At 40.1% G+C, this 25,107-nt stretch overlaps 1 protein-coding gene across 2 annotated transcripts in view; it reads left to right on the top strand.

The window, feature by feature from the left end:
* The window catches only part of LOC133562944 (voltage-dependent calcium channel subunit alpha-2/delta-1), a 311,591-nt gene that overhangs the window by 169,954 nt on the left and 116,530 nt on the right, over positions 1-25,107 (top strand). For both annotated transcript variants that reach the window (XM_061916789.1, XM_061916788.1), the window contains exons 11-12: positions 15,551-15,709; positions 18,551-18,655. In XM_061916789.1, the coding sequence (XP_061772773.1) occupies positions 15,551-15,709; positions 18,551-18,655 (264 nt within the window). The remainder of the gene's footprint in view (positions 1-15,550; positions 15,710-18,550; positions 18,656-25,107) is intronic.

The raw sequence follows: 25,107 nt of genomic DNA, 5'->3' as shown, positions 1-25,107 counted from the left end.
GGACCTCAGATGTGGGCAACCCCCCCTCTCTAGGGGACCGAAAGCAATGGATGTCGAGCGGGTCTAACATGATACTGTGAAAGTTCAATCCATAGTGGCTCCAACACAGCCGCGAGAGTTCAGTTCAAGCGGATCCAAGACAGCAGCAAGAGTCCCGTCCACAGGAAACCATCTCAAGCGGATCAGCAGCGTAGAGATGTCCCCAACCGATACAGGCGAGCGGTCCATCCTGGGTCCCGACGAGCGGTCCATCCTGGGTCTCGACTCTGGACAGCCAGTACTTCATCCATGGTCATCGGACCGGACCCCCTCCACAAGGGAGGGGGGGACATAGGAGAAAGAAAAGAAGCGGCAGATCAACTGGTCTAAAAAGGAGGTCTATTTAAAGGCTAGAGTATACAGATGAGTTTTAAGGTGGGACTTAAATGCTTCTACTGAGGTAGCATCTCGAACTGTTACCGGGAGGGCATTCCAGAGTACTGGAGCCCGAACGGAAAACGCTCTATAGCCCGCAGACTTTTTTTGGGCTCTAGGAATCACTAATAAGCCGGAGTCTTTTGAACGCAGATTTCTTGCCGGGACATACGGTACAATACAATCGGCAAGATAGGCTGGAGCTAGACCGTGTAGTATTTTATACGTAAGTAGTAAAACCTTAAAATCACATCTTAAGTGCACAGGAAGCCAGTGCAGGTGAGCCAGTACAGGCGTAATGTGATCAAACTTTCTTGTTCTTGTCAAAAGTCTAGCAGCCGCATTTTGTACCAGCTGTAATCTTTTAATGCTAGACATGGGGAGACCCGAAAATAATACGTTACAGTAATCGAGACGAGACGTAACAAACGCATGGATAATGATCTCGGCGTCTTTAGTGGACAAAATGGAGCGAATTTTAGCGATATTACGGAGATGAAAGAAGGCCGTTTTAGTAACGCTTTTAATGTGTGACTCAAAGGAGAGAGTTGGGTCGGAGATAATACCCAGATTTTTTACAGAGTCACCTTGTTTTATTATTTGGTTGTCAAATGTTAAGGTTGTATTATTAAATAGAGGTCGGTGTCTAGCAGGACCGATAATCAGCATTTCCGTTTTTTTGGCATTAAGTTGCAAAAAGTTAGCGGACATCCATTGTTTTATTTCATTAAGACACGCTTCCAACTGACTACAGTCCGGCGTGTTGGTCAGCTTTAGGGGCATGTAGAGTTGGGTGTCATCAGCATAACAGTGAAAGCTAATACCGTATTTGCGTATGACGTCACCCAGCGGCAGCATGTAGATGCTGAAGAGTACAGGGCCAAGGACCGAACCCTGGGGAACTCCATATGTTACCTTAACATAGTCCGAGGTCACACTGTTATGGGAGACGCACTGCATCCTATCAGTAAGATAAGAGTTAAACCATGAGAGGGCTGAGTCTGACATACCAATTCGTGTTTTGATACGCTCTAATAAAATATTATGATCGACGGTATCGAAAGCAGCGCTAAGATCGAGGAGCAGCAACATAGATGACGCATCAGAGTCCATCGTTAGCAATAGATCATTAGTCAATTTTGCGAGGGCTGTCTCAGTCGAGTGATTTGCCCTGAAACCGGATTGAAAGGTTTCACATAGATTGTTAAACGCTAAGTGTTCATTTAGCTGCTCTGCAACAATTTTTTCGAGGATTTTCGAAATAAAGGGAAGGTGAGACACCGGTCGGTAGTTTACCATGAGGTCAGAATCGAGGTTAGGTCTTTTAAGGAGAGGATGAATAACCGCTTTTTTGAATGCAAGGGGAACAGTGCCCGAGGAAAGTGATAAGTTTATAATACTTAGCACTGATGGACCTAATAATACAAAAAGCTCCTTAATAAGTTTCCCAGGAAGTGGGTCAAGTAAACATGTTGTTTGTTTTATTCCATTTACACGTTGTAACAATCCTTCTAATGTTATTTCATCAAAACGAGAGAAACTATTTTGGATATTTGCAGTATCCGCCGTATATACAATCGTATCTGTGTTACTATAACCCAGTTGTAGCTGGGACGCATTGTCTTTAATCTCCTTTCTAATAAGTTCAATTTTCATATTAAAGAACTTCATAAAGTCATCTGCCGAATGGGTGGAGCTACTGGAAGGAGTCCCTTGTTGGGTTAGCAATGCTACTGTACTAAACAAAAATTTTGGATCGTTTTTATTAATGCGGATGAGATTTGAATAATAATTAGTTTTAGCTAAGGTAAGCATGCGTTTATAAGTTATTAAACTATCACTCCATGCTTGATGGTGCACCTCAAGTTTAGTCGTGCGCCATTTGCGTTCCAGCTTTCTACATAATAATTTCTGAGCTCTAGTTTCTTCAGTAAACCATGGCGTACGCCTTTTTGGAGCCTTTTTTAACTTCAGCGGTGCTATACTATCAATGGTTTCGCGCAGGGCGTTGTTAAAGTTGTTAGTGAGGTTATCAATAGAGCCCACATACTTTGGGAACGGTGCCATTACCGAGGGCAGTAGGTCCGCAAGAGTCGTCGTTGTGGCAGCATTAATGTTGCGGCTGCTATAGCAGTTATTATTATTATTAGTTTGACGAACATGCGTCTGAACTTCGAATTTTATAAGGTAATGATCGGACAATACTTTAGTATACGGGAGTATCGTAACTTTGGAAACGGTGATACCTCTGACAAGCACTAGGTCTATCGTATTACCGCTGCGATGCGTCGGTTCATTTATTATTTGTGTAAGACCACAGCTATCAATTATAGTCTGGAGCGCCACGCACGGTGGGTCCAATGGGGTATTCATATGGATATTAAAGTCCCCCATTATAATTATATTATCGGCGTGCGTCACTAGATCAGCAACAAACTCTGAGAATTCACTAATAAAGTCCGAATAGGGCCCTGGGGGGCGGTAGATAACGGCCAGGCACAGAGGCAGAGGTGTGGCAGACTTCATAGAAAGCACCTCAAACGATTTATATTTATTATTTAAGTTAGGACTAAAGTTAAAGTTTTCGTTGTATATTAGTGCGACACCCCCTCCCCTTTTGAGGTGACGGGCAATATGCGCATTCGTATAGTTAGGAGGGGATGCCTCATTTATCGCAAAAAAGTCGTCTGGTTTAAGCCAGGTTTCGCTAAGACCGATGACGTTAAGGTTGTTGTCTCTAATGACCTCATTGACTAATAACGTTTTGGGAGACAAAGATCTGATGTTTAGAAAGCCCATATTATAGGTAGTGGGCTGTTTTAAGGAGTTGTTGATAAAATTATCCGTAGTAGCAATATTAATAATGTTGCGTTTATTATGCGCGGTGTACTTAAAATAATTACGACCATATCTAGGAATTGATATGACGGGAATTTTCAGATTGTCTACTTGGCGCTGCGATAAACTGAACGCATTAAAATTTGCCACCTCAGTAGAACGCATGTCTAACTCTGACGTAGTCATAGACACAGTAGAAAAAACATTTTGTGAGTTGTGTATTATTCTACGAAAATTGCTATGTGTACAGGGATCGTCCAGCCTGGCACTGGCTAGTTCTATCTTAACTGACTCCATACCCAGGCTAGCAGGCTCTGTAATTGCCTGTGACCGGGCTTGCTCTAGTGCAGTTAGTCAAATGTGGCTCAATGCGAAGTCTATGTTCCGAGACAAGAGGATAGCGCCTTCCTGGTTAGGGTGAAGGCCGTCTCTCCTCAGCAAGCCAGGTTTGCCCCAGAAAGAGGGCCAATTATCAATAAACGTAAATCCCTGTTGTCTGCAGAAGCTATCCAGCCACTTGTTAAGAGAGACTAATCTGCTATATCTCTCATCATTGCCTCTCCCAGGCAAAGTGGTGACCCTCGCCCCATCCTTGTTTGTGAATTACTTAGCATTTCATGGAAGCTGCTTTTATACCCAATCATGGCACCCACCTGTTCCCAATTAGCCTGCACATCTGTGGGATGCTCCAAATAAGTGTTTGATGAGCATTCTTCAACTTTAGCAGTATTTATTGCAACCTTTCACAACTTTTTTGTCCCGTGTTGCTGGCATCAAATTCTAAAGTTATTGATTATTTGAAAAAAAAAATAAATAAAGTTTATCAGTTTGAACATCAAATATGTTGTCTTTGTAGTGCATTCAACTGAATATGGGTTGAAAAGGATTCGCAAATCATTGTATTCCGTTTGTATTTACATCGAACACAATTTCCCAACTCATATGGAAACGGGGTTTGTAAATGTAACTTAGATATTGGGTTTTACAATGTAAAACGCTTTGAGTCATTTGAGAAAAGCGCTATATAAATATAATTCACTAATTCACTTTTAAATGGAAAAGGAATTACACACAGATTCAAAACATTGCTAATCACGGGTGTTGCCCGCTTTTTGAATATGTAGTAATTATTTACATGAGTAATTTTCAGTGGATAATAACTCAGTACTGCTTTACAAGCTGCACACTGACTCCTCTAAGGGAATTCTAAGTTTAATTTCTGCAGTACTTATGATTCTAATGTTTGTTATAAAATCTTACCAACATAAAATCCAACTTAAAATGTGATATATTCATAAATTAACTGTCGCCAATATGAATATATTGGTGACTAAATAGATACAAAAAAATAATAATGGTAATAAATCCGTAAAACATTATTTAAGCACATATTTAATTTATCGAATTAACATAATGTTCAATAAATAATTCAACACAAATTAAATTAATAAAATAAATGTTATTTAAAACGTGATGAAAACATTCATAAATGTGTCACTAAATAGATAATTAATAAAAAATCAGTCAAACAATGTAATCAATTAATGTTCAATAGGGTTAGGTCGGTGGGGTTTTGGTCGGGGTTGGGTTTGGTGTATTTTGTAGCGTCCTGGAAGAGTTAGTGCTGCAAGGGCTTCCAGGTATTTGTTCTGTTGTGTTTATGTTGTGTTACGGTGCAAAATGTGTTTGTCATTCCTGTTCGGTGGGGGTTCACAGTGTGGCGCATACTTGTAACAGTGTTAAAAATGTTTATACGGCCACCCTCGGTGTGACCTGTATGGCTGTTGACCAAGTATGACTTGCATTCACTTGTGTGTGCGTAAAAGGCACGCTGTTTGAATGAGGGAATTGCAGACGTGACGACAGGCTTTCGCTTTGCATAGTAGAGCTTTAACTTGCACTTACAGATGTAGCGACAAACTGTATTTAGTGACAGTGGTTTTCTGAAGTGTTCCTGAGCCCATGTGGTGATATCATTTACACACTGATGTCGCTTTTTGATGCAGTACCGCCTGAGGGATCCAAGGTCACGGGCATTCAATGTTGGTTTTCGGCTTTGCCGCTTACTTGCAGTGATATATCCAGATTCTCTGAACGTTTTGATGATATTACGGACCGTAGATGGTGAAATCCCTAAATTCCTTGGTTGAGAAATGTTGATCTTAAACGGATTGACAATTTTCTCGCGAATTTGTAGACAAAGTGGGGACCCTCGCCCCATAATTGTTTGTGAATGACTGAGCATTTCATGGAAGCTGCTTCTATACCCAATCATGGCACCCACCTGTTCATAATTAGCCTGTTCACCCGTGGAATGTTCCAAATAAGTGTTTGATGAGCGTTCCTTGACTTTTTCAGTCTTTTTGCCACTTGTGCCAGTTTTTTCGAAACAGGTGAAGTGAAGTGAAGTGAATTATATTTATATAGCGCTTTTCTTTAGTGACTCAAAGCGCTTTACATAGTGGAACCCAATATCTAAGTTCCATTTAAACCAGTGTGGGTGGCACTGGGGGCAGGTGGGTAAAGTGTCTTGCCCAAGGACACAACGGCAGTGACTAGGATGGCGGAAGCGGGAATCGAACCTGCAACCCTCAAGTTGCTGGCACGGCCACTCTACCAACCGAGCTATACCGCTCCACAGGTCGCAGGCATCAAATTCCAAAATGAGCTCATATTTGAAAAAAAGTTTACCAGTTCCAATGTTAAGTATCTTGTCGTTGCAGTCTATTTGATTGACTGTTTTCTGAAGTGTTCCTGAGCCCATGTGGTGATATCCTTTACACACTGATGTCGCTTTTTGATGCAGTACTGCCTGAGGGATCCAAGGTCACGGGCATTCAATGTCGGTTTTCGGCCTTGCAGCTTACTTGCAGTGATATATCCAGATTCTCTGAACGTTTTAATGATATTACGGACCCTAGATGGTGAAATCCCTAAATTCCTTGGTTGAGAAATGTTGATCTTAAATGGTTTGACAATTTTCTAACGAATGTGTAGACAATATGGGGACCCTTGCCCCATCATTGTTTGTGAATGACTGAGCATTCCATGGAAACTGCTTTTTTACCCAATCATGGCACCCACCTGTTCCCAATTAGCCTGCACAGCTGTGGAATGTTCCAAAAAAGTGTTTGATGAGCATTCCTCAACTTTATCAGTATTTATTGCCACCTTTCCCAACTTCTTTGTCACGTGTTGCTGGCATCAGATTCTAAAGTTAATGATTATTTAAAAAAAAAATGTTTTTATCAGTTTGAACATCAAACATGTTGTCCTTGTAGCATATTCAACTGAATATGGGTTGAAAATGATTTGCAAATCATTGTATTTGTCACGGCCAGAAAATCATGTATTTATTTGGTCATGTTATGTTTTGTTTTTTGGACGTTCAGTTCTTGCTTTTGCACTTCCTTCTTTTCTTTGTTTCTCTTTAATTTCCATAGCTAGTATTTAAGCCAGAGTTACCAGGCAGTCGGCCTGGCAACTTCCCACTTTACCCATGTATACCTCAACTCCTTCATGCCATTCCATGCTGTTCGTTTTTTTCCTAACCACGTAAGTTTTGCTATTCATGCCACAGTGCAAGTGTTTTTGTTCATGTTTATAGTTTGTAGCCTTTGTACTAGTCTTTTGTTTTATCATTAGTCAAGTTTGTTCTCCGCCTTTGTGCGCGCCCTTTGTTTGCCTTTTTTTAGTTTTCTAGATTATCAGTGTGTGAATGTGTGTGTTAATGTGTGTGTGAAAGGGCAAATGTGGAAATACTGTCAAAGCGCTTTGGGCTCCTTAAAAAAGGGGTACAAAAGCGCTATACAAGTACAACCCATTTACCATTTACCATTTATTAAATAAAAATGTACCTGCATTCACGTCTGGCTCGTGCAAATTTTCCTTTGCATCAGAGAAACAAACTATCCCATAGTCCAGGAGTAGGGAACCTATGGCTCGGGAGCCAGATATGGCTCTTTTGATGACTGCATCTGGCTCTTGAATAAATCTGAGCTGATGTTGCTTAAAACGATAAGTAATGAATAATTTCACTTGTAATCACAGTGTTAAAAATAATGTTCAAAATATTAAACATTCTCATGCATTTTTAATCCATCCATCCGTGCATGAAGTTGCATTAATGGTAAGAAGTTATTTAGTTATTATTGGTTAGTGTGGGGCTTGCCCTCCTGGGGGTTCTTCAGACCCCCAAGCACCGACATGAGAGCCTGTTTAAGGGTTACAATATTGTTTTATTTTTCAATAAGTCTCTCAGTTGTTTTCCAGCAATTGTATTTCCAGCCCCAACCCCATCTCTCCTCCTGGCTGCTGTTTATAACAGAGCGACAGGTGAATAGATAACAAGGCCCAGGTGGGCCTTCTACGCACCTGTCGCTTCAGGCCCGCAGGCCACGCCCCCTCCACAGTTAGCTTCAGAATAACAATGTTATTACAAAGAATAAGAGACTTATTATACTCTAGAAATGTTGGTCTTACTTAAAAATGCATGCGTTTAGTTGTGTTCAGTGTTAAAAAAATATATTATATGGCTCTTGCGGAAATACATTTTAAAATATTTGGCTTTTCGGCTCTCTCAGGCAAAAAGGTTCCCGACCACTGCCCTAGTCCAAGTGTGACAGTATTCTGTTTATATTGACATCTAACACAATTTCCCAAGTCATATGGAAACGGGGTTTGTAGATTTCAGTTTTTGCAGTGTATTAGTGTTCCTAAAAATAGATATATACCGGCCCCCCTGACACATTTTTTTTCTCTAAATATGCCCCCCCCCAAGTCAAAATAAGCGCCCAGGCCTGTCATAGAAGGTGACACACACACTATGTCCGACTATCATATTCTCTATGCACACATAGAGTCTCTGGCTCCATACAAACATCTCCGCCTCGCTGCTTATTTAATGGATGCTGTGACAAAAGGAGGTTTCCTGGGCCATTATGTCCACCTCCTTTGTGTCCGGGTGTACGCCAGGAGTGTGCTCCTGCTCGTCTATTTGCCGTCACCTTGATTCCACGCCTTCTGATCATTGCCTGGCGGTCGAACAGAGATGTTGTTTGTCTGCTATTGTCAAAGGAGAAGGAGCTTCAAGGCTGACGAGGCCCCGGTGGAAATGCACACGCACACACACCCACACAGGCCAGGGGTCATTTTTGCAATCCCCGGCTTGTAGTGTGGACGAGTTTGTTTGGAGACTCTCCGAGAAACTGTGATTACTTAGATTTGTTCCGCTTTACCGACTCCCCCTTTTTCAGCATGATTTTGCACTTTTAATACAAACCTCGTTTCCATATGAGTTAGGAAATTGTGTTAGATGTAAATATAAACAAAATACAATGATTTGCAAATCCTTTTCAACCCATATTCAGTTGAATATGCTACAAAGACAACATATTTAAATGTTCAAACTGATAAACATTTTTTATTTTTTGCAAATAATCATTAACTTTAGAATATGATGCCAGCAACATGTGACAAAGAAGTTGGGAAAGGTGGCAATAAGTACTGATAAAGTTGAGGAATGCTCATCAAACACTTATTTGGAACATCCCACAGGTGTGCGGGCTAATTGGGAACAGGTGGGTGCCATGATTGGGTTTAAAAACAGCTTCCCAAAAAATGCTCAGTCTTTCACAAGAAAGGAGGGGGCGAGGTACACCCCTTTGTCCACAACTGCGTGAGCAAATAGTCAAACAGTTTAAGAACAACTTTTCTCAAAGTGCAATTGCAAGAAATTTAGGGATTTCAACATTTACGGTCCATAATACCATCAAAAGCTACAGAGAATCTGGAGAAATCACTCCACTTAAGCGGCACGGCCGGAAACCAACATTGAATGACCGTGACCTTTGATCCCTCAGACAGCACTGTATCAAAAACCAACATCAATATCTAAAGGATATCACCACATGGGCTCAGGAATACTTCAGAAAACCACTGCCACTAAATACAGTTTGTCGCTACATCTGTAAGTGCAAGTTAAAGCTCTACTATGCAAAGCAAAAGCCATTTATCAACAACATCCAGAAAAACCGCCAGCTTCTCTGGGAACAAAATCATCTAAGATGGACTGATGCAAAGTTGAAAAGTGTTCTGTGGTCTGATGAATCCACATTTCAAATTCTTTTGGAAATATTCGACATCGTGTCATCCGGACCAAAGGGGAAGCGAACCATCCAGACTGTTATCGACGCAAAGTTCAAAAGCCAGCATTTGTGATGGTATGGGGGTGCATTAGTGCCCAAGGCATGGGTAACTTACACATCTGTGAAGGCACAATTAATGCTGAAAGGCACTACAGGTTTTGGAACAACATATGCTGCCATCTAAGCGCCGTCTTTTTCATGGACGCCCCTGCTTATTTCAGCAAGACAATGCCAAACCACATTCAGCATGTGTTACAACAGCGTGGCTTCGTAAAAAAAAAAAAAAGAGTGCGGGTACTTTCCTGGCCCGCCTGCAGTCCAGACCTGTCTCCCATCGAAAATGTGTGGCGTATTATGAAGCATAAAATACGACAGCGGAAACCCCGGACTGTTGAACGACTGAAGCTCTACATAAAACAAGAATGGGAAAGAATTCCACTTTCAAAGCTTCAACAATTAATTTCCTCAGTTCCCAAACGTTTATTGAGTGTTGTTAAAAGAAAAGATGATGTAACACAGTGGTGAACATGCCCTTTCCCAACTACATTTGTGAAAGAATGGGCCGCTCTCAGTGATTTCCAGCGTGGAACTGTCATAGGATCCCACCTGTGCAACAAATCCAGTCTTGAAATGTCCTTGCTTCTAAATATTCCAACGTCGACTTTATCATGAGAAAAGTGAAGAGTTTTGGGAACAACAGCAACTCAGCCACCAAGCGGTAGGCACACGTAAACTGACAGAGAGGGGGTCAGCGGATGCTGAAGCGCATAGTGCGGGGGTTGGCAACCCGCGGCTCTGGATGCGGCTCTTTAGCGCCGCCCTAGTGGCTCTCTGGAGCTTTTTCAAAAATATATGAAAAATGGAAAAAGATGAGGGGAAAAAAACATATTTTTTTGTTTTAATATGGTTTCTGTAGAGGACAAACATGACAAAAACCTCCTTAATTGTTATAAAGCACACTATTTATATTAAACATGCTACACTGATTCAAGAATTTGGTGAGCGCCGTTTTGTCCTACTAATTTTGGCGGTCCTTGAACTCAAAGTCGTTTGTTTACATGTATAACTTTCTCCGACTTTCTAAGACGGGTTTTATGCCACTTCTTTTTCTGTCTCATTTTGTCCACCAAACTTTTAACGTTGTGCGTGAATGCACAAAGGTGAGTTTTGTTGATGTTATTGACTTGTGTGGAGTGCTGATCAGGCATATTTGGTCGCTGCATGACTGCAAGCTAATCGATGCTAAAATGCTATTTAGGCTAGCTGTATGTACGTTTTACCATTAATTGATTAACGTGGACCCCGACTTAAACAAGTTGAAAAACTTATTCGGGTGTTACCATTTAGTGGTCAATTGTACGGAATATGTACTGAACCGTGCAATCTACTAATAAAAGTATCAATAGTCAATCAATTGCATCATTATGCCTCATTTGTAGGTATATTTGAGCTTATATAGTTTCCTTTAAGTCCTCATAATTAGGGACAGATATCTCTTTGGGACATCTCTATTGAATTTCTAACGTTTTATTATTATTATTATTATTGTCATTATTATCATTATTATTATTATTATATGAGCCGCCTTTTCGAGCTGTAATTTAACCCGCTTAACATGCTTCAAAACTCATCAAATTTGACACACATCAGGACTGGCAAAAATTGTGATCTAAGAAAAAAAAAAATTCAAAATTGCGCTCTAGCGCCCCCTAAGAAGAAAACAAAAAAAACTGTATCCAACTTCCAGTAGGAATCTTGTAGAAACATGAAACGAAAACTTATATGTAGGTCTCAGTTAGACCTATATTTCATACATTGACACCCCCCGGCTAAAATCAACAGAAAGTTTGCAATTCCCACTTCAATTCAAAAGTTGGCAAAAAAAAAAAATCGCTTTTTTTCCAACATTATCTCCTCTGAGGCCGTTTGTCGTTTCGGCTTCCAATAAACACAGAAAAAAAGATTGAAATCTTCTGATTAAAAGTTGATGAATTAATTTTAATTACTACCCCGGTTCTGATTTAATGAGCCTGCAAAGAACCGGTGCGCTGGTGCTGTTGTGCTACTGCTGTCACAAAATGGCGGCTTCCTGCTCAAACAAAACTGCTTCTAACTCACGGTAGGACTGTCATACACACATGAAACAAAAACTTCAATGTAGGTCTCACGGAGACCTATATTTCATACAGTGACCACCCCCAACTAAAATCAACAGGAGGTTTGCTATTCCCACTTCAATACGACAGCTGCATTCCATTCACCATGCATTAGAGCAGGGGTAGGGAACCTATGGCTCTAGAGCCAGATGTGGCTCTTTTGATGACTGCATCTGGCTCTCTGATACATCTCAGCTGACATTGCTTAACACCAGACCTGTGGCCCGTTATGCTTTTCAATCAGGCCCGTTGGACGTTCCCAAATAATTTTTTTAGATCTTCAAAATGGAAATTATAGCTGCCATTAGGGTGTGCAGTGATGTTTTCAAATTACCGTGAGTTTTGAACTATACAAAGTATTTCGAAGGTTGAAATCTGCTCTTTTGCATGATACACTAGTTACTATGGTAATCTAATTAGTTACTATGCTAATCTAATTTGTTACTGTGGTAATCTAAGTCACGGCAGCTCAGACGAGGCACCAAGCAGTGTGGGTGGTGAGCGTTTCCACAGTGTTTCCAGAGCAGTCAACCTGAAATGCGGGTGTCAGGGACAGAAGCGGGAAGCCTTTTTTACAACAAAGTTCTAAAGCTTAGTGGTGTATCAGATTGTAAGTGGGTTTTTTTACCCTTCACTTTCATATTTCGCTGTGTTTGTTGCATTTTTGTTGCATTGTTTGATTGTAAAATATGTCGATGGAGAGGTGGTGTGACGTTCATATGTTGTCAATATTCACTGTTTTATCGTTCATAGTTTATATTTTAAATCCCACATACTTTATTTTCATGTACATTCTGGGTGCCTCGTTCAGTTAAAAAAATGTAAAATACCATTCGGTTTTTTTAAGACAGTGTCTCATAACTTTTTTAGCACTCAATCAGACATTATTGTGAGTTTTTGTATTAGTGTTCCTAAAAATCAGATAAACCGGCCCTTAGACACATATTTTTCTCTAATTCCGCTGGTAATAAGTATTAAAAATAACGTTGAAAATATAAAACATTCTCATGCATTTTAATCCATCCATCCGTTTTCTACCACACCTGTTCAAGAAGTCGCATCATTGGTATGAAGTATTTTATTTATTATTGGTTAGCTTCAGAATAAAAATGTTATAAAACAAAAATAAGACTTGGAATACTCTAAAAATGTTGGTCTTACTTACTTTTCAGTGTTAAAAAATATTATATGGGTCTCACGGTAATACACTTTAAAATATTTGGCTTTGATGGCTCTCTCAGCCAAAAATGTTCCCGACCACTGCATTAGAGTCTCAAAATGCCGGCACCAATGCGTCCTTATAAAATACCCAGGCCACTTTACAACTGTTATTACTATGAGACTGATGTGTAATAATCCATCCATCCATCTTCTACTGCTTGTCCGGGCTTGGGTCACGGGGGCAGCAGCCCAAGCAGTCCCGTCCATTGCTGCTTGCAGCTTTGAATCAATGTATATCTCATGACGCACTATCTGTCCCTTAGTTCAAGGGAAATAAACTTTACCAAAACATTTTAGACCATTCCATGGGACAGCACTTCAAGTTCATATGCGAGTAAAGGCAAGTGGCCCAATAATTTTGGCAATATAGTGTATGAACGACATGGGGTGTGAAAAAGACATTCCCACAAAAAAATGGTGTGTTGCTCCTAGGGTTGTACGGTTTACCGGGAATAGTAATGTATCGCGATAGAAATGAATCATTCAGTACTATACCACCTATAAAAAAGTACTGGTTCCCGCCCACCTTTTTTTTTTTAACAGGCATGACAGTGCATCATCAGGTCACAACATTGCTGGTTTTAGGAGCAAAGGAGCATGTTCAGCAGCTCACACACACAGAGTACTTACAGACACGAAAGGGAAAATGGACGTATTTTGGCTTAAAAAGTAAAGATAAAGGTGAAGTTGTAACTCTGAAAAGGTGCTATAAGACACGTCTAATCCTGGCGTCCATGGCGACAAATTAAGTTTCGTACAAGTGTCATTATCACTGGAGGACGAGGAATAGCTAAAAATGCTTCACTTCACACCGTAGGAGGATACAATAGCTTACCTTTAACAACAAGCTCGGGCTTTTCAATGTAAACAAATGCCATGGGTGGATTTACACTTGACATCCATTGTAATGATACCAAGTAGACAAGCGTATATCATCGATATTTTTCAGCATCACAATATCTTTTTTCATTGGAAGAAAAAAGTTACAATACGTTTATAAACTCAGTAAATACGTCCCTGGGCTCATGAGGACTTTGAATATGACCAATGTATGATCCCTACTTGGTATCGGATCGATATCCTATTTTGTGGTATCGTCCAAAACGAATGTAAAGTATCAAAGAAGAGAAGAATAAGTGATTATGGCATTTTAACAGAAGTGTAGATAGAACATGTTAATAGAGAAAATAAGCAGATATTAACAGTAAATGAACAAGTGGATTAATAATTATTTTTTACAGTTTGTCCTTAATAAATTTGACAAAACACAATATGTTACTGCATACGTCAGCAGCGAAATTAGGAGTTTTTGTTTGTTTACTTACTACTAAAAGACAAGTTGACCAATGTATGATCCTGTAACGACTTGGTATCGAATCGATACCCAATTGGGTGGTATCATCCAAAGTTAATGTAAAGTATCAAAGAAGAGAAGAATAAGTGATTATTACATTTTAAAAGAAGTGTAGATTGAACATGTTGAAATAGAAAATATGCAAATATTAACAATAAATGAACAAGTGGATTAATAATTATTTTTTTACAGTTTGTCCTTAATAAATATGACAAAATAGGTGTGTAAATGACACAATATGTTACTGCATATGTCAGCAGACTAATTAGGAGTTTTTGTTTGTCTACTTACTACTAAAAGACAAGCTGACCAATGTATGATACTGTAATGACTTGGTATCGGATCGATACCCAATTTGGTGGTATCATCCAAAACTTGTGTGAAGTATCAAAGAAGAGAAGAATAAGTGATTATTACAATTTAACAGAAGTGTAGATGGAACATGTTAATAGAGAAAATAAGCAGATATTAAGAGTAAATGAACAAGTGGATTAGTAATGTTTTTTTACAGTTTGTCCTTAACAAATTTGACAAAATGGGTAGATAAAAGACACGATATGTTACTGCATACGTCAGCAGACTCATTAGGAATCTTTGCTTGTTTACTTACTACTAAAAGACAAGTTGACCAATGTATGATACTGTAACGACTTGGTATCGAATCGATACCCAATTGGGTGGTATCATCCAAAATTAATGTAACAGAAGTGTGGATAGTAAATGTTAAAATAGAAAATACGCAAATAGTAATAGTAAATGAACAAGTGGATTAATATTCCTTTTTTTTACAGTTTGTCCCTCATAATGTTGACAAAATAATAGGTGGATAAATGACACAATATGTCACTGCATATGTCAGAAGACTAATTAGGAGTTTATGTTTGTTTACTTACTACTAAAAGACATGTTTTTTAGTATGTTTACTATTTTATTTAAGGACTAAATTGCAAAAATAAACATACATTTCATTTTGTTAAAATTAAGCCAATAATGCCATTTTTTGTGGTTCCCTTTATTCAGAAAAAGTATGGAAATACATTTTGGTACCAGTACCGGTACAAAAATATCGGTATCAGGACAACCCTAGTCGCTCTGTAACCTTGTTCTTATAGCTTGAATCTTGTTTCCTTGGATACTGTTTCGTTGCCGCTCCAAGGATGTGAAGCAATTAGCGGGGCGTTGATGAATATGTCTTTTTTCCACGGGCTCATAACAGCCAAGGCCAGGTGCGAGTGTATGAGTGTGTGTGTGTGTGTGTGTGTGTGTGTGTGTGTGTGTGTGTGTTTGTGTGTGTATGTATGTGTGTGTATACCCCATACCTCGCACATGTGGTCATTTATGGCGCCGGTATTGTTCATTCTCTTATTCCACGCGGTTCTTTGTTTGGCTACTTGTGTTCAAGTCGGTTTTTTTTGTCACAGTTCAACACCAGGGTGAAGAAAACGGCGTGTTTCGACCACCTGGTCCAAGCCAACGTGAGGAACAAGAAGCTGCTGAAGGACGCGGTGCAGAACATCACGGCGAAGGGAATCACAAACTACACAAAGGGGTTCGAGTTTGCCTTCGAGCAGCTCTCAGCGGTAAAATGTTGTCATTATTTGACTATGTTGCATTATTAATGTGTGCATGATGGCTTAAAATACAAGCGACCATGTATAGGCCGCTTGGTAGTTATTTTATGTACACTTTGTTTTTGGTAATATAACACAGAAGTGTTTTTACAAGCTATGTGGCAAATTGTATTGTCCTCTGCTGCCATCTGGTGGACTTTCTTCTAGTTACACGACATAATGTCATGGCTGTCTTGAGCTGCCAATCATTTACACAACTCTATTTTTTTGGATTGGAGCACATACTTGGTGGTCACACAAAAAACAACACATTTATGAAGTTTGGATCTTTTATGAATTTACTATGGGTCTGAGTCAGAAAAATACAAAATTTTGCTGAACTGCACCAATTTCATCAGGAGGAGTGGTCAAAAATTCAACCAGAAGCATGTGGATGGCTACAAAAAGTGCCCTATTGCAGTGAAACTTGGAGGAGACCTTTAATCCCAGGAAAACCATGCCTACCGTCAAGCATGGTGGTGCGAGTATTATGCCCCGGGCCTGTTTTGCTGCCAACGGAACTGGTGCTTTACCGAGAGTAAATAGGACAATCAAAAAGGAGCCTTACCTCCAAATTCTTCAGCACAAGCTAAAATTATCAGGCCAGAGGTTGGGTCTTGGGCACAGTCTGGTGTTCCAACAGGACAATGACCCCAACCAGAGGTCAAAAGTGGTAAAGGAATGGCTAAATCAGGCTAGAATGAAGAATTTAGAATGGCTTTCCCAGAGCCATTACTTAAATGTGTGGACAAGGCTGAAGAAACAAGTCCAAGTCAGAAAACCAACACATTTAGCTGAACTGCACCAATTTTGTCAAGAGGAGTGGTCAAAAATTCAACCAGAAGCTTATGGATGGCTACCAAAAGCGCCTTTTTGCAGTGAAACTTGGATTAGAAAAGGTGAGGCCTTTAATCCCAGGAACACCAGACATACCGTCAAGCATGGTGGCTGTATTATTATGCTCTGGGCCTGTTTTGCTGCCAACGGAACTGGTGCTTTACAGAGAGTAAATGGGACAATGAAAAATATTCTTCAGGACAAGCTAAAATCATCAGCCCAGAGGTTGGGTCTTGGGCACAGTTGAGTGTTCCAACAGGACAATGACCCCCAACCACAGGTCAAAAGTGGTAAAGGAATGGCTAAATAAGGCTAGAATGAAGGTTTTAGAATGGCCTTCCCAAAGTCATTACTTAAATGTCTATGTCAGAAAACCAACACATTTAGCTGAGCTGTACCAGTGGATGACAACCAAAAGCGCCTTATTTCAGTGAAACTTGGATGAGAAAAGGTGAGGCCTTTAATCCAAGGAAAACCATCCTACTGTCGAGCATGGTGGTGGTAGTATTACGCTCCGGAGGTTGGGTCTTGGGTACAGTCAGATTTAAATTTAGATATTTTTTTTTTACATTTACATTTATTGGTCTTCGTTGGGGAAATTCATTTTCACTGCCTTACATTTAAACAATAGGCATTGCACTTCACAAAACAAAAATAACAAAAAGACATCATACATGACCAACACATTTACAGGCTGGTCCGATAGATCGGCCAGGCTTGCTGTTAAGGGCGGCTATAGCTGCAGGGTTAAAGCTTTTCCTAAGGCGGGCTCTCCGGGATTTGATGGTTCTGTACCTGCGCCCTGATGGTATTGGTGTAGTGGGTGAATGATATCCTGGACTATCGTTTTTGGCAGTCGAATGATGGACCTGCGGTTTAAATCTGAAATGTTGTGATGCCTTGGGTGTTCCAACAGGACAATGACCCCCAACACACGTCAAAAGTGGTAAAGGAATGGCTAAATAAATTAAGGTTTTAGAATTCCTGATTCAAACGCATTGACAATGCTGAAGAAAAAAGTCCAAGATTTTGAGTTGAACGGCACTAATTTTGTCAAGATGAGTGGTCAAAAATTCCACCGGAAGCTTGTGTCAGGACATTGGGGAGACCATTCTAAAACTTTCATCCTAGCCTGGTTTAGCCATTCCTTTACCACTTTTGACGTGTGTTGGGGGTCATTGTCCTGTTTGAACACCCAACCGCGCCCAAGACCCAACCTCCAGGCTGATTATTTTAGGTTGTCCTGAAGAATATTTTTCATTGTCCCATTTAAGCTCTGTAAAGCACCAGTTCCATTGGCAGCAAAACAGTCCCGTAGCATAATACTCCCACCACCATGCTTGACCGTAGGCATAGTGTTCCTGGGATTCTCCTCCTTACAAATTGATGGGTTTTATGACTAAACAGCTCAATTTTTGTTTAATCCGACCACAGAACTTTCCACCAGAAGGTCTTATCTTTGTCCATGTGATGTGAATACAGTATTTACAATAATAACACAAGTTATATTAGCAGGCTAACGCCTCATTTTCACATTTTTATTCTTCATCAATATATTAGCAAGCTGTAAAATGTTTTTTTTTTTAACTTGTGAAGTGAATTATATTTATATAGCGCTTTTCTCTAGTGACTCAAAGCGTTTTACGTAGTCCATCCATCCGTCCATTTTTTACCGCTTAATCTCTTTTGGGGTGGCGGGGGGCGCTGGCGCCTATCTCAGCTATAATCGGGCGGAAGGCGGGGTACACCCTGGACAAGTCACCGCATTGCAATTACGTAATCAAAACCCAATGTCTAAGTTACATTTAAACCAGTGTGGGTGGCACTGGAACCCTCAAGTTTACTGGCACGGTCCCTCTACCAACCGAGCTATGAATGATGTGTCAATTTTCACTTCAATACATTTCCTACCCGTGATTGTACGCCAATCATTTCAATGTTGCTTGTTTGTGTTGTTTGTGTTTTTGCCACCAGACCAACGTGAGCAGAGCAAACTGCAACAAGATAATTATGCTGTTTACTGACGGAGGAGAAGAACGAGCCCAGGCCATACTGGAGAAATACAACGCAGATAAAAAAGTATCAAAACACACACACACACACTCGTGTCGTTCGTACCTTCTGGAGACCTCCTAATAATGCCTACCTCTTTAGGACCACCCTTTTCTAGGTATATAAAGATTTGTATTGACAACATTAATAATATATACATACTATGCAAGTATAAAGAAAGGTTGTTGTGAAAAATGCAGTAATTACAGTTGGTCGCTACCTCTATAAGTGCAAGTTAAAACTCTACTATGCAAAGCCAAAGTCATTTATCAACAACACCCAGAAACGCTGCCGGCTTCGCTGGGCCCGAGCTCATCTAAGATGGACTGATGCAAAGTGGAAAAGTGTTCTGTTGCCGGACGAGTCCACATTTTAAATATTTTTTGGAAACTGTGGCCGTTTTGTCCTTTGGACCAAAGAGGAAAAGAACCATCCGGATCGTTATAGGACAGTGGTTCTTAACCAGGGTTCGATCGAACCCTAAGGGTTCGATGAGTCGGCCTCAGGGGTTCGGTGGAGCCTCTACTCAAGCCACACCCGACTCATCGTGTACATAAAAACTTCTCCCTATCGTCATTGGGAGAAGTTGGGTTCTATTGGGTTCTGCTGTTGGGTTCGGCAACAGCAGAACCCAAACGGATTTGCGGGTTAGTAATTTGTTACGACTTCATTCACTGTGTTGGTTTTGTTCTTCGAACAAGGTGATGTTCATGCACGGTTGAATTTGAAAAACATTTTATATTTCACTAAAGAAGGGTTCGCTGGATGGGCATATGAAACTGGTGTGGTTCAGTACCTCCAACAAGGTTAAGAACCACTGTTATAGGTGAAAAGTTGAAAAACCAGCATCTGTGATGGTATGGGGGTGTATTAGTGGCCAAGGCATAGGTAACTTACACATCTGTGAAGGCAACATTAATGCTGAAAGGTACATACAGGTTTTGGAGCAACATATGTTGCCATCCAAGCAATATTATCATGGACGCCCCTGCTTATTTCAGTAAGACAATACTAAGCCATGTGTTACAACAGCGTGGTTTCATAGTAAAACAGTCCGGGTACTGGACTGGCCTGCCTGTAGTCCAGACCTGTCTCCCATTGAAAAATAAATACCACAACGGAGACTGTTGAACAACTTAAGCTGTACATCAAGCAAGAATGGGAAATAATTCCACCTGAAAAGCTTCAAAAATGTGTTTTACTCAGTTCCCAAACATTTACTGAGTGTTGTTTAAAGGAAAGGCCATGTAACAACGTGGTAAAAATGCCCCTGGGGCAACATTTTGGCAATAAGATTTGCAAATCATTGTATTTTGTTTTTATTTACCTTTTACACAAGGGTTTTGTACATATACTCACACATTACCTCCCTGCTGGGCACTCAGCATCAAGGGTTGGAATTGGGGGTTAAATCGCCAAAAAATTATACCCGGGCGCGGCCACCGTTGCTGCTCACTGCTCCCCTCACCTCCCAGGGTGTGATGAAAGGTGATGGGTCAAATGCAGAGAATAATTCGGCCATACCTTGTGTGTGTGTGTGTGTGTGTGTGACAATCATTGGTACCTTAACTTTATCTTCAGTACATGGTGTAATGATAAGTGCCACCAGGAGATGGTAGCCACACATAAGAGATATGTGTAGACTGCAATATGATGGTAGCCACACATAAGAGATTAGTGTAGACTGCAATATGATGGTAGTCACACATAAGAGATACGTGTAGACTGCAATATGATGGTAGCCACACATAAGAGATACGTGTAGACTGCAATATGATGGTAGTCACACATAAGAGATATTTGTAGACTGCAATATGATGGTAGTCACACATAAGAGATACGTGTAGACTGCAATATGATGGTAATCACACATAAGAGATACGTGTAGACTGCAATATGATGGTAGTCACACATAAGAAATATGTGTAGACTGCAATATGATGGTAGTCACGCACAAGAGATACGTGTAGACTGCAATATGATGGTAGTCACACATAAGAGATACGTGTAGACTGCAATATGATGGTAGTCACACATAAGAAATATGTGTAGACTGCAATATGATGGTTGTCACACATAAGAGATACGTGTAGACTGCAATATGATGGTAGCCACACATAAGAGATATGTGTAGACTGCAATATGATGGTAGCCACACATAAGAGATATGTGTAGACTGCAATATGATGGTAGTCACACATAAGAAATATGTGTAGACTGCAATATGATGGTTGTCACACATAAGAGATACGTGTAGACTGCAATATGATGGTAGCCACACATAAGAGATACGTGTAGACTGCAATATGATGGTAGCCACACATAAGAGATATGTGTAGACTGCAATATGATGGTAGTCACACATAAGAGATACGTGTAGACTGCAATATGATGGTTGTCACACATAAGAGATAAGTGTAGACTGCAATATGATGGTAGCCACACATAAGAGATACGTGTAGACTGCAATATGATGGTAGCCACACATAAGAGATATTTGTAGACTGCAATATGATGGTAGTCACACATAAGAAATATGTGTAGACTGCAATATGATGGTAGTCACACATAAGAGATAAGTGTAGACTGCAATATGATGGTAGCCACACATAAGAGATACGTGTAGACTGCAATATGATGGTAGTCACACATAAGAAATATGTGTAGACTGCAATATGATGGTAGCCACACATAAGAGATACGTGTAGACTGCAATATGATGGTAGCCACACATAAGAGATATGTGTAGACTGCAATATGATGGTAGCCACACATAAGAGATATGTGTAGACTGCAATATGATGGTAGCAACACGTAAGAGATACGTGTAGACTGCAATATGATGGTTGTCACACATAAGAGATATGTGTAGACTGCAATATGATGGTAGCCACACATAAGAGATACGTGTAGACTGCAATATGATGGTACCAACACATAAGAGATACGTGTAGACTGCAATATGATGGTAGTCACACATAAGAAATATGTGTAGACTGCAATATGATGGTAGTCACACATAAGAGATAAGTGTAGACTGCAATATGATGGTAGCCACACATAAGAGATACGTGTAGACTGCAATATGATGGTAGTCACACATAAGTAATACGTGTAGACTGCAATATTTTGGTAGTCACACATAAGAGATACGTGTAGACTGCAATATGATGGTAGTCACACATAAGTAATACGTGTAGACTGCAATATTTTGGTGGTCACACATAAGAGATACGTGTAGACTGCAATATGATGGTAGCCACACATAAGAGATACGTGTAAACTGCAATATGATGGTTGTCACACATAAGAGATACGTGTAGACTGCAATATGATGGTAGCCACACATAAGAGATACGTGTAGACTGCAATATGATGGTAGCAACACATAAGAGATATGTGTAGACTGCAATATGATGGTAGTCACACATAAGAGATACGTGTAGACTGCAATATGATGGTAGTCACACATAAGAAATATGTGTAGACTGCAATATGATGGTAGTCACACATAAGAGATAAGTGTAGACTGCAATATGATGGTAGCCACACATAAGAGATACGTGTAGACTGCAATATGATGGTAGTCACACATAAGAGATACGTGTAGACTGCAATATGATGGTAGTCACACATAAGAAATATGTGTAGACTGCAATATGATGGTAGTCACACATAAGAAATATGTGTAGACTGCAATATGATGGTAGCCACACATAAGAGATACGTGTAGACTGCAATATGATGGTAGCCACACATAAGAGATACGTGTAGACTGCAATATGATGGTAGCCACACATAAGAGATACGTGTAAACTGCAATATGATGGTTGTCACACATAAGAGATACGTGTAGACTGCAATATGATGGTAGCCACACATAAGAGATACGTGTAGACTGCAATATGATGGTAGCAACACATAAGAGATATGTGTAGACTGCAATATGATGGTAGTCACACATAAGAGATACGTGTAGACTGCAATATGATGGTAGTCACACATAAGAAATATGTGTAGACTGCAATATGATGGTAGTCACACATAAGAGATAAGTGTAGACTGCAATATGATGGTAGCCGCACATAAGAGATATGTGTAGACTGCAATATGATGGTAGTCACACATAAGTAATACGTGTAGACTGCAATATTTTGGTAGTCACACATAAGAGATACGTGTAGACTGCAATATGTTGGTAGCCACACATAAGAGATACGTGTAGACTGCAATATGATGGTAGTCACACATAAGTAATACGTGTAGACTGCAATATGATGGTAGCCAAACATAAGAGATATGTGTAGACTGCAATATGATGGTAGTCACACATAAGAGATACGTGTAGACTGCAATATGATGGTAGTCACACATAAGAGATACGTGTAGACTGCAATATGATGGTAGCCACACATAAGAGATATGTGTAGACTGCAATATGATGGTAGTCACACATAAGAGATACGTGTAGACTGCAAAAGGATGGTAGTCACACATAAGAGATACGTGTAGACTGCAATATGATGGTAGCCACACAGAAGCGATACGTGTAGACTGCAATATGATGGTAGCCACACATAAGAGATCCGTGTAGACTGCAATATGATGGTAGCCACACATAAGAGATACGTGTAGACTGCAATATGATGGTAGTCACACATAATAGATACGTGTAGACTGCAATATGATGGTAGCCACACATAAGAGATCCGTGTAGACTGCAATATGATGGTAGCCACACATAAGAGATACGTGTAGACTGCAATATGATGGTAGTCACACATAAGAGATCCGTGTAGACTGCAATATGATGGTAGCCACACATAAGAGATACGTGTAGACTGCAATATGATGGTAGTCACACATAAGAGATACGTGTAGACTGCAATTTGATGGTAGTCACACATAAGAGATACGTGTAGACTGCAATATGATGGTAGTCACACATAAGAGATACGTGTAGACTGCAATATGATGGTAACCACACATAAGAGATACGTGTAGACTGCAGTATGATGGTAGTGACACATAAGAGATACGTGTAGACTGTAATATGATGGTAGCCACACATAAGAAATCCGTGTAGACTGCAATATGATGGTATTCACACATAAGAGATACGTGTAGACTGCAATATGATGGTAGTTACACATACGAGATATGTGTAGACTGCAATATGATGGTACTCACACATAGGAGATACGTGTAGACTGCAATATGATGGTAGTCACACATAAAAGATACGTGTAGACTGCAATATGATGGTAGCCACACATAAGAGATACGTGTAGACCGGTAGGAGGCCACAGGGAAGACCCAGGACACGTTGGGTAGACTATGTCTCCCGGCTAGCCTGTGAACTCCTTGGGATCCCCCAAGAAGAGCTGGACAAAGTGGCTGGGGAGAGGGAAGTCTGGGTAACCCTGCTTAGGCCGCTGCTTTCGCGACCTGACCTCGGATAAGCAGAAGAAGATGGATGGATGGATGGCCTTTAGTGCATTGAAACAATTAAATATACATACAAAAATATCAAATAAAAAAAAATATATCACCAATAATATATAGAATAGAATGTATAAAAAATAAAATCGAACACAAGTAACATTTATATATACCGATGAAGGTTCTCATTCATCCAGGTCATTGCCGGGCGTTCAATTGATCGCATCTACTGTTTGGTTTGTCTTGGGAGGACAGATGGTACGAAAGAGGAGTGGTCTCCCACATACAACACTGTCCTTTCAACCAGCCTAAAAAAGTACAATTTGGCCTCCAACAAGTAACAGAAGTTAAAAACAGTCTGATCACAGAAGGTGACCAGAATGACATTTGTGATGTTTGTTTTCAACTGAATGGAATGCTTACGTGGGGGATTCCAACTATTTTGGACTGGTAGTAATCGATCCACAGCCATCGCTCTGCCACCCAATACCTGAATGCTAATGAGGGGAAATTACACTTCAACAACTGTTGTTGGCTTTGACATTAGTTGTGCTCGTTTGCATTGGAACCCTCTCCTGGTTTTTTGGAGTATAAATATTTGGGGTTTTGGCACTAACCGCGGGACTAAATCTGACCAATATAAGTCCAAGACTAGATCTGATACCAGATGTGACCAATCTAAAACTTGGACTTGATGTGACCAATCTAAAACTTAGACTTGATGTGACCAAACTAAGTCTAAGAGTAGATCCGGCCAATCTAAGTCTGAGACTAAAACTGACCAACCTGAGTCGAAAACTAGAACCGACCAATCTAAATTGCCGACAAAATCTGACCAATCTAAGCCTAAAACTAAATCTGACCAATGAAAATCTAAGACTAGATCTGACCAATCTAAATCCAATACCAGATATGACCAATCTAAGTCTAAGACTAGATCTGACCAATCCAAGTCCAAGACTATATGTGACCAATCTAAGACTAAGACTAAATCTGACAACCTGTGTCTTAAACTAGATCTGACCAATCTAAGTTAA

Source organism: Nerophis ophidion, linkage group LG12 (assembly GCF_033978795.1).
Source record: "Nerophis ophidion isolate RoL-2023_Sa linkage group LG12, RoL_Noph_v1.0, whole genome shotgun sequence".
NCBI classification, from domain to species: Eukaryota; Metazoa; Chordata; class Actinopteri; order Syngnathiformes; family Syngnathidae; genus Nerophis; species Nerophis ophidion.
Note: the sequence above shows the minus strand (reverse complement) of the source record. Positions and strands in the feature narration are given on the sequence as shown.